This window comes from Ochotona princeps, chromosome 3, assembly GCF_030435755.1.
Source record: "Ochotona princeps isolate mOchPri1 chromosome 3, mOchPri1.hap1, whole genome shotgun sequence".
In the NCBI taxonomy this organism is placed as follows: Eukaryota; Metazoa; Chordata; class Mammalia; order Lagomorpha; family Ochotonidae; genus Ochotona; species Ochotona princeps.
Window position 1 is genome coordinate 10,520,563 of NC_080834.1, and position 11,060 is coordinate 10,531,622.

Here is an 11,060-nt window from a genome sequence, read left to right on the forward strand (position 1 = left end):
TAATAGATGTTGTCAAAGTAAGTGATGCCACAACGTTGGTTCCACAAATGAGCTTAAGGATCCTGATGAAAGGATGAAAATAAATCACAGCGGGGGACAGGTGTGTTAGTGCGTTGGTTGACACTGGGTTTGAGTTTCTACTCTCTCTAGTTCAGGTTTCCTGCTAATGCATGCTGCGATGTGGGAGTCCTGGATCGAATTCTGGTTCTTGGCTTTAGCCCTGGCCCAGGCTTGGCTGTTGTAGGTATTTGGGGGAGTAAACCAGCATATCTTTTAAATAAACAAAGCATATCTTTGAAATAAACAAAGATAATGTGCATTTTCCATTAAATTTTTTAAGTCTCTGGCATGTTATTTCTATAACAAAAAAGATATGTATATAAATATAATGGCATTATATAAATATAATGATGTGAACAGAAATGCTACCGCTTGATAAGTTCTAACGTCAAGGTGTTTAAATATGTACTCTCAATTTGATCTTCAAAACAATCCCATGACAACGTGAGATAACCAGGTTCAGGGGGTGGGGCAGTTGGCCAATGTGCTTGTGTTGGAGTTGGGGTTGGAACCTAGATCTGTTGGTCTTCTACAGCTGTGACATTTCTAATAGGTAATTCCACCTCATGGGCAGAGCTAGGAAATCCAACTACTCACGTGTTTGCTTTTTATCAGCCAGTTCTTGAAGCCAACTTTCTTCTGTTTGAACTGATGTTTCAACTCCTTGGTATACATTCTGATAAGCACTGCTGAAATTTAGGCACTATATTAGTTTTGAGTATACCCCAATGGTTGTTGGCAAGTATTCTAAATATAAGGTGGTTGACAATCAAATAATATCCTAATTCTGTGTTCTTTGAAATATTTTCTTGCACTCTTGTTTCTTCAGTAACAATTAGGTGTGGTGCATTTACAGCACACCTGTTCCTTGGAAAGTATTCCTTTCTAAGTCCCAGAGGCTCCCAGTACTGCATTATCCCCCTTTGGGAGTAAATTATCACTATGGTATCTATGAGCGTGTGGTGTTGTCGTTGGTCATAGTTTTGTTGTTGGTCAGATTTTGCTGCCTTTCAATGGCTTAAAAATACTACAAACTTTTACAAATAGCTGTTGAATCTACTGCAATTAAAAATCTTTAATTTTTACTGGTAATTTTACCAGTTAATCATCAATGACATGATAGGAAAGTAGACCTTTATTGAGACTTACTAGTTAAAATGAGTCTTTAATGAAAAGAAATTAACAATGTTGCTGTTAAACCTTCTTTGACTCTTCAAATTTCAAAATTTTTATTATTATTTTTTAAAAGATTTATTTATTTTTTTATTGCAAAGTCAGATTACAGAGAGGAGGAAAGACAGAGAGGAAGATCTTCCGTCCGATGATTCACTCCCCAAGTGAGCCGCAACGGCCGGTGGTGTGCCTATCCAAAGCCAGGAAGCAGGAACTTCTTCCAGGTCTCCCACGTGGGTGCAGTGTCCCAAAGCATTGGGCAGTCCTCCACTGCTTTCCCAGGCCACAAGCAGGGAGCTGGATGGGAAGTGGAGCTGCCGGGATTAGAACTGGCACCCATATGGGATCCTGGTGCGTTTAAGGCGAGGACTTTAGGGGCTAGGCCACGCCACGAGGCCCAAATTTCAAAATTTTAAACAATTTGTTGGGGCCCAGCACAATGGCTCAATTGGATAATCCTTCACCTCTCAATACCCGCATCCCATATGGGCATTGGTTCGTGTCCTAGCTCCACTTGCCATCAGTTCCCTGCCTGGGAAAGCAGTGGAGAATGGCCCAAAGCTTTGGGAGCCTGCACACACATGGGAGGCCTGGAAGAGGCCCCTGGCTCCTGGCTTCAGACCGGCTGAGTTCTGGCCATTGCAGCCATTTGGGGAGTGGACCAACATATGGAGGATCTTTCTCTCTGTCCCTCCTTCTCTTTGTAAATTTCCCTTTCCAATAAAAATGAACAAATCTTAAAAATAATTTGTTGGAGTTTTAAAAATGATCAAGTGGCATTTCTTTGTCTCTCTCTTTTTTTCCAATTTAGGATTGCTACCTTATCACATTTTTAGATTCTCTTATGTCTCTGCCTCTCTTTTTCATGCTTTGTTCCATGGGTGGGGAATATTTGGCCAGGAGGCCACATAAGGCCTTTGAAATTATTTGGTCCAACCCTGCCAATGCAACCACAGGTGGGATGCAAAATCCCATAAACTCAGAGCATGTCCAGTTGTCAGTGGATAATTTTGTTTGGCCCTGTGGTGATGGTAAAAATATTGAAATGTTTCTTGGCAGAAGAATGTTCCCACCCCTGCTCGTCGGCACATTGCATCAGTCAAGTGGTTTGTTTTTCGTTCTGCAGTGAGCGTGTCCTCTAAGGGGGAAGAGCACCTCTGCTCAGGCACCTGGGCCAGTCTCTGGGGGAGCCCTGTTTATCTCCCTCCCCGACAACCAAGGCACAGGGATGACAAGTTAAGAAACATTAAAGAAGAATCTCTAGGCAACATTTAGTGGTTTTGTTCTTTTCTAATTCATTTGGTTAGGGCTCTGACTTTCTTAAACCAACACTAGACACCATTTCTGAAGTTCTATTTGAAGACGAATGATTCTAACACAGTTTAACATTTACTAAGAAGTTACTATGTGGTGTATAGATTTGTCCGTGTATATATATGTACATACATATAGTAGTTGCTTGACGTATGATGGGGCATGTGCTGTAGCAAAGTAAAGTAAGCCTCCAGCTGCAGTGCCAGCATCCCATATGGTTCATGTGCTGGCTGTTCCATTTCCTGATCCAGCTTCCTGCTTACACCCTAGCAAAGCAGCAGAGGACGGTCCAAGGCCTTGGGATCCCACACCCACGTGGGAGACCTGGAAGGAGCTCCTGGTTGTCGGCTTCAGCACAGCCTAGCTCCAGTCATTGCAGCCATTTGAGGAATGAAGTAGTGGAATGAAGATTTCTTTGTCTCATTTTTTCGCTGTAACTCTGCCTTTTAGATAAAAAAGAAATCTTGAAAAACAAAACAAAATAAAACAGAATAAAACCAAGCCAAAAGTTAATCAAAGCAAGAATTCCTCTTTCTCCTGAAGATGATGGAGTTTGAGGAGCCTCCCGAAGGCCACAGGGGTTCTTCTCTGGCTCCAAAACGTGTGTTTCTCCACATCTGTCAGTCTGCTAAAGATTGTCTCATTTTCTACCAGAATAGTAATGTAATAAAGAAGAACAGAAGTAACTCAACATTGAAGGCATTTTCATGAAATTTTAGGATGTATTTCTCTGAAAACACAGTCTTGCCAAATTCCTCTAGAAAATGCTCGAAGTATGAAAACACCTTTTTATGAAGATTTACAGTGAGAAAGTTAGAATTCGATCCCAGAAAGAAGTTCCCATTCCAAGTCAAGACGGCAGCTTAGTACACAATTCTTCCCTTCTTTCCAAAATCTTTCTGAACAAAGAGCCCTGGAAAACAAGACAGGTGGGCCTGGCTAAGTCCTCCCCCTGCAAGCACTGGGATCCCATATGGACACTGGTTCTTATCTTGGCTGCTCCACTTCCCATGGACTTGGTCCATTCTCTGCTGCTTTCCTAGGTGCATTAGTATGGAGCTGGATTAGAAGTGGAGCAGCTGGGGCTTGAACCAGTAACCATATGGGATGTTGGTGCTGGAGGGTATAGGCTCTGTGCCATAGCACCAGCTGGCCCTATGAGAAAGGGATTTCCTAAGACATTTCTGTAATGACTCAACCACACACACAGTGGACGAATCTGAAGGAGTAAACCCAACACAGTTGGCCAGGCAGGCCCATTTCTCTCCCCTTGTATAGGCAGATGGCAATAGTTGTTTTTACTTATTAAGAGTAACAAAGAACAGCTTTGTAAACATAGTGGTAACCTGCGTGGGAATTTTTTAACCTTGAAAAGAGAAGCAGAGCAGATGGAGCATCCTTCTGCTTGGGATTGTCCAACAGGGTTGGGGTGGAAGAAGGGACATTCCACCCACAAAGAACTCCAACCATGCAGAAGAAGATCCTTGTCCTAACCCTAGTAACGGCAGGGTTCCCGACGCGACTTTTCCTACCTAGGCACTGCTGGCAACTGGCTTGGATATGCTCTACCCACCCGCGCAAGGCTTCTGATAGACACTTCCTGCCAGTCCTGTTCAGAAGCCAGGACTGCTCAGTTGCAGCAGCCTTCCAGGCTCCCCACCATTCACTTACATAAATCAAAAAACAAAGATCACCAGTAAAGTGAGCCAGTAGCATGGAAGAGAAGGTGCAAACGACAACAAACCCTGACAGGAGGATGTAGGAAGCAGAACTATAATATGATACTACCTTCAAATAACTAAAGTGCGCACACACACACACACGCAAACACAATTTTGAACAGAAATCATCCAAAAATTAGAATAATAAACAAAAAATAAAATAATTCTGTGCGGAAGCTAATTGGGTAATGATACACACACATTGGACACTTTGAAGATATGAAGAACATAAAGACAAAGCTATGAGAGAGAGAGATTCTGTCCAAGAGACCCCTTAGCCTCTCGGAGGAATTCGGAAGGACAGGAGAGGGGCCGTGAAGGGGAGCCACCAGTCAACCAGGAGGAGGTTTGAGAAGCAAACTGATCAGCAAGATTGGACGCTGGTGGGCAAGGAAGTGAGGTGTGCAGGACCTTGAGGGGAAGTGGTGTCAAGCCCTTTCTCGCCCACTGGTTCATGTTATTTTAATATTTGTTGATTTGCAAGGCAGAGTGATAGAGAGAGATGAGATAAAGAGAACCTCCACCTGCTGGTTCACTCCTCAAATGGTTGCAGTGGCCACGCTGAGCCGGGGCTGGGTCAAGCTGAAGCCAGGAGCCAGGAGCTCTGTCTGGATATCCCACAGAAGTGGCAAGGGCCCAAGCCTTTAGGCCATTTTCTGCTGTTTTCCCAAGTGAATCAGCAGGGCGCTAGATCGAAAGTGGAACATCTAGGACTTGAACTGGTTTGTAGGATGCCAGCCAGTGCTTAACTTGCTGTGCCAGTCCCAAGACTGATTTATATTCTTAATAAAGAAAGTATGAGGATCTAATGAGGACACCTCCCAAGGACTGAGGAATTTTACTACCTTTAAGACATATATGAAAAAAGCTCTTAGACATCTACAGTGTTTTTCCAACAAAAAGAAAAGGAATAGAAAAAAGAAGTTAATAGTGGGAATCCAGAGGGTATGGGCAGGGAACCCACAGTAGCAAAGTGAAGACAACACAGCCCAGGGGACAAGTTTTACAGACATAGGATTCAATTTCTTATACATTAACTCAATCATATTTATTTCCTTTTTAAAAAGTTTATTTTCATGAACTTGAAAGGCAGAGAGAGGAAAAGTGAGAGAGCACACTTTCGACCACAGGCTCACATCCTAAATGCCCATCACAGCCGGGACTGGGCCATACCAATCCAGGGGCCAGGAACCGAGGCTGTCTCTCACAAGGGTGGCAGGATCCAAGCACCTGAGCCATCACCTTTGGCCTCACAGGTACAGAGCAGAAAGATGCATCGGGAGAGGAGCTGCTAGAACAAGAACCAGCTTAACCTACTACGACACAATGCCTGCCCTTCACATTGTTGGTCTTTGAAAAAGAATAAATATTTATTGTATAGATTAATATATATAATATATATTACAATAATATAATATTACATAATAATAATACACTATCATATAATAATATAATCACATTATATATAAGTATTTTATCAATACTTATTACTATTCATTAATAATAATATACATAAATATTATATATAATCATATAATCATACATAATAATTTATCATATATAATATATATCATATATTATCAATCATATCATTTATTATATCATATCATAATCACATATTATATATCAATTATTTTCATATATTATATGTGATATTATGTTATATAATTATATATTACATAGTAAATATATATTATATTATATATCATTTATAATATTAATATTATAATAATATCTAATATATAAGATATAATATATATTCTAATATAATATACATGATATATGATATTATATTATACATATAATAATAATATATACAATAAAATAATAAATATAAATAATATAAATAAATATAAATAAAAATAAATATAAATATATAACATAGATTTATTTATATAATATAAAGATATAATATAAATAATAAATATAATAAACAAATATAATTATTATACATCACATATATAATATATATATTATATAATAGATAATATATTATAACTATATATAATAGATAATATATAATATATAATTATAATATTATATATTATCTATTATATATAATATATTATCTATTATATAATATATTGCATATATTATATATTATATACATATTACATAAAATATATAATATATAATAGATAATATATAATAGATAATATATAATAGATAATATATAATCATATTATATAATATGTATTATGTATAACATATAATATATATAACATATATAATATATGATATATAATATATAATATATAATATATGTGATATATAATATATAATATATAATATAAATATAATAGATATTTATTTATTTGAAAGGCAGAGTTACACAGAGGGAGGAAGAGATATATAAAGAGATTTTCCACCTGCAGGTTCATTCCCAAAACGATGTTTCAAAACATAAAATTAGGGATTTTTTTTAATTGGTGGTTTGCAATATTTCAAATCAACCTGTACCGAAAACACCAAGAGCTATTTAAAATTAACGAAACATAAAAGAGTGGTAAAGTAATCTAGCTTTATGTGAATATATATATTCTAATATCATTTGTACATAATTTGCTAACTGGGTGAGAAGAGGTGTTTGGAGAAATGGAAACATGCACAAGTCCTCTAAGATGTTGATTTTTCAAAATAAATGCATTCTAACTTAAAATATAAACCAACAAATAGAGACATAAACACCTTAAACTTCTAAAGACTAGACAAACTAAAAATCAACATAACTGCTGATAAGGTACCAGGAAGTCAATAGTTGCAAAGAAATCAATCAAGGAACTAAAACGTGTTACTTCAAAGAGCTAATGGAAGAATGCAACTAGAAGAACGCTTATGTGGATGCAAAAAACAATATTTTCAGATTCCATACATAGCTCTTTCATAGCATGTATTTTTCATGAAATCTTTGAAGTATCCTCTTGAAACCGTTTAGTGGACAAGGAGGTCGGCATTTGGCATGGCTGTTAAGATGTCCGCTGGGATGTGTGCGTCCCACATCGCAGTGCCCGGATTTGAGGCCCCGCTGTGCCCCCGATGCTTCCTTCAACACTGTTGGTGCCCATGCCTGGAGAGGCTTGGCATGACTTCCTGACTCCCAGCTTCGGCCCGGCCCAGCCCAGCCCTGGCTGTCGCAGGCATGTGGGGAGTGAACCAGCAGATGATAGATTTGTTGCTTTCCAAGTAAACAAAAATTTTTTTTCTTTCTTTTTTTTTTTTATGCATTGGGCTGTCCTCAACTGCTTTTCCCAGGCCACAAGCAGGGAGCTGGATGGGAAGTGGAGCTGCCGGGATTAGAACCGGCGCCCATATGGGATCCCGGGGCTTTCAAGGCGAGGACTTTAGCCGCTAGGCCACGCCGCCGGGCCCATATAAACAAAATTAGTAACAAAATAGTTAACAGTTTATCAACTCTGTTGAGTAGGTGTGGGAGTGGACAAGGTCAGGGATATTTTTGATTTCTAAACTGCCTTTTTGTTTTTTTATTCCCTACCCCCACCTTGCCCCTCTAAACTTTTTCTAAACAAAGGTTTATTTATTTAAGAGGCAAAATGGCAGAGTGCTAGGGAGAGGGTTCTGTCTTCTGGTTCACTCCGCAAATGGCCACAACAGTGAGGGCTGGACTAGGTCAGAGTCAGCAGCCTGGAAATCCATCCACGCCTCCCAAATGGGTGGAGTGACGCCAAATCCTTGGGTCATCACTTGCCCAGGCAAGTCAGCAGGCAGGTGAATCGGCAGTGTGGGGCAGCCTCCACTGCAACTGGCATTCTGATATCCCAAATGGCAGCGTCACAACACCCCGAATTTTTAACTATATATAATTGTAATGATTTCTTTTAATTTGAAAGGCAGAGGACAGAAACAGTTTCCACCTTCTTATTCACCTCCCAACTCCCAAAAACGGCAGAATCTGGGCAAGGCCGGAGCTGGGAGCTAGCAGCTCAATCCATGTGTTCGATGTGGCAGGAACCAAGGGCTCAGCTGTTGCCACAGGCTCCCAGAGTGCACATTAGCAAGCCCGAGCCGGGGACTGAACCCAGGTACCCCCCCCCCCCATGGGACAGAGCTGTCTTAAACGACATCTTCATCACTAAGCTAAACGCCTGCCTCTGTAATTTTTAAACTGTTAATACATTTTTGTTTGTTTGTTGAAAAAGTCAAAGGTTTAAAAATGAGAACAGTTCTTCTGCTTAAGAATCTAAACGTTGCTCATAAAATTTAGGATCAGTCCTTGTGGCACAGTAGAGGAAACTGCCCCTCCATCAGGGGGTTGGTTGGAGTGTGGCTGCTTGACTTTGGATCCAGCTTTCTGATGTGCCAGGGAGGACAGCATGATGAGCTGTGTGCTTGGGTTCCTGTCCCCTGCACGGAGGGGCTGGGATGGAGTTCTTAGCTCCTGGCTTCAGCCTGACTCCACTGCAGCTGTTGAAGGCATCAGGTATGTCCAAGCTATAGTCCTACCAACATGTTTGAAGGAGGGAGAGATTACTGTTTCCTCAAGGGTGTGCCTATTCACGCTGGCAGGCAGTCTAGAGACTCATGCTCTAAATGTTCCCAGCGCGTACTGTTGTTTGTGCACATGGTCAGTATTGCTTCATGCGAAGTCTACAGCCATGTAAAGAGCTGGAGATAGGCAGGAACCTCACATTTTTCACAGATTCTAAAAAATGTTATAAATGTATTTGAAAGAAAGAGAGATAATCTTCTATTGGCTGGCTCACTTCCCACATGCCTGTAAAGACTGCACCAGGCCACAGCCAGGAGTCTGGGATGCAATTCTAGTCTCCCATTTCAGTGGTGAGGACTCAAAGGCCCGAATCACCTGCTGCCCCTAGAGCCTGCGTTGGAAGGAAGTTGGAGCTGGACGTAGAACCAAGACTGGACTCAGGAATGCTAGTAGGGGATGATCGTGGGCACTAGAAGCAATGTCTTAAACTGCTACGCCAAATGCCCGTCCCATTGTCATTTAAAAAAAAGTTCTTAAAAATCATAAATGCCCTGGATTATTTATTTCTACTTTTTAAAACGTTTATATGTGAGGGAAACCTTATCACCTTGGAAAATGGTGATATAAAAAGTGAAAGCGTTTTCTTACCTATCTAAGTTCACATCAGACATATCCTTCCTAAATGTATGGAATATTTTAGGAACACCTGTTGAATGAAGCATGTAAACAGTTAGCCTTTACCTCTCAATGGACGGTTCTCAAAGGGGTAGTTTTCCCCAGCACCCCCAGACAACACTGACAGTGTTTGGAGCTGTCGTTCACAGTCACTCTGTGTGTGTGTGTGTGTGTGTGTGTGTGTGTGTGTGTGTGTACCAGCCACAGATGTGGCTACACAGCCTGTTATGCACAGGAGAGTCCCCTGTTCCTCACTGAAGAATGTTCCAGATCCAAACATCAAAGTGGGGTGCCTGAGAAAGCTCAGAATAACCGCCGTTTTTTTTTTTTTTTAAGGCCTTTTGAAAGTGGTTTCGGTGCAGGCAGTTAAACCTGCCGAGGAATTACGTGTTTCTTACTGTTCAGTCGCATGGCCTCCTTAAGGCATGTGACAGGAACGCTTCCTAGAAAAGTGCCCAAGTTTCTATTTTTACAATGCATCCCACCCATATCCCAAACTGGCAATCATTGCGGCAGAGTAATCAATACGCCAGGCTATGTGCAAAAAGGGTACGAGTGCGTGTAATGGTGCCTATGTATGTATGTATGCATGCATGTGTGGTAGTGCATACATGTATATGTGTGTGGGTGCAAGGTTTAGCAGCTAGACCCCCAGGCAGATGCAGGCTCAGGCCTGCGTGGCCGGGCTGCCCGCGAGGCCTGGACAGTGGGGAGGAGGGCCGGTACTTTTGTGTGGGGTGACGCTGGAGGACGGGCTCTCGCTAGGCGTGCGGCTCCAGGAGAACATCGAAGCGTGGCTGGTGGTCGGGCTGAGGCTGGGGCTGGCGACGCTGGGCAAGCGCGGGCAGAGTTCGAGCTGGTTGTAGTCTTGGACCTTGTCGAAGTTCAAGGCTGTCCACAGGTGCTCACTGAAGTGCATTCCAGGCACGTCCGGTGGACTCTGCGGCGCCTCTGCGGAAGCAGTCCCTGGATCCTGCGGCGCCTCTGCCTGCTCTTCCTCCCCATCTTCCTCCTCCCCATCCTCCTCCTCCTCGGACCCCTCCTCAGACTCCTTCTGGTCCTCCTCCTCCTTGTCACGCTCGCTGGAGCTGCGACGACGCGACGCCATGGCGGGTGGGAAGCAAGGTCGCAACGGGTGCGGGGTGCGCTTCGGTGTCCCTGGACAACGGCGTCCGCGGCCTCGCGCTTCCAGCGGCAGGCGCTCCCCAGCCAGGGAGTGAGCTCCCTTTCCTCTCCCAGATAGACATGCTGTTCTTAAAAAAATAAAGTTTCTAGTAGTTGGAGCCAGGGAAGTGGCTAATCGGATGAATGCCTGTGATGTCACTAGGCGTCTTGGGTGCTGGCATTTAGCTTTTGGGTGGACAGATAATGACTGGGACTAGTGGTGAAACAATATTTGCAGAAACAGAAGCCAGGTCTTGGGCCGTCGTTTGCTGATTTCATTTATTAATGCACTGCCTTACACGATAAGCGTCTTGAGTGAGGTCTTTGGTGTCCTTTGCGTTTTGCACCTGATTCTGGTCCTTGTTCTGTTGGTGGCTTGCTCTGTCCCTCCTTCAGAGACAGAACCGGCCTAGGCATCTCTGGCCACTGGGAGATACAGATATCTTTTATTATAATATATCTTATATATTTTGTGTTATACAACAAATAAACCTGAAACATTTATT

The 11,060-nt window shown here is 42.0% G+C and overlaps 1 protein-coding gene across 2 annotated transcripts in view; it reads right to left on the reverse strand.

The window, feature by feature from the left end:
• Positions 1-10,520, reverse strand: part of ERICH6 (glutamate rich 6) — a 31,815-nt gene extending 21,295 nt beyond the window's left edge. The window contains exons 1-3 of one of the 2 annotated variants that reach the window (XM_058661434.1): positions 10,117-10,520; positions 9,364-9,421; positions 658-746 (exon numbers count right to left, since the gene is read on the reverse strand). In XM_058661434.1, coding sequence (XP_058517417.1) covers positions 658-746; positions 9,364-9,421; positions 10,117-10,498 — 529 coding nt within the window. In that variant the 5' untranslated portion in view covers positions 10,499-10,520. Of the gene's footprint in view, positions 1-657; positions 750-9,363; positions 9,422-10,116 lie in introns of both variants that reach the window. The other variant, XM_058661433.1, reaches the window with a different exon arrangement.
• Between the last annotated feature and the right edge of the window lie 540 nt (positions 10,521-11,060).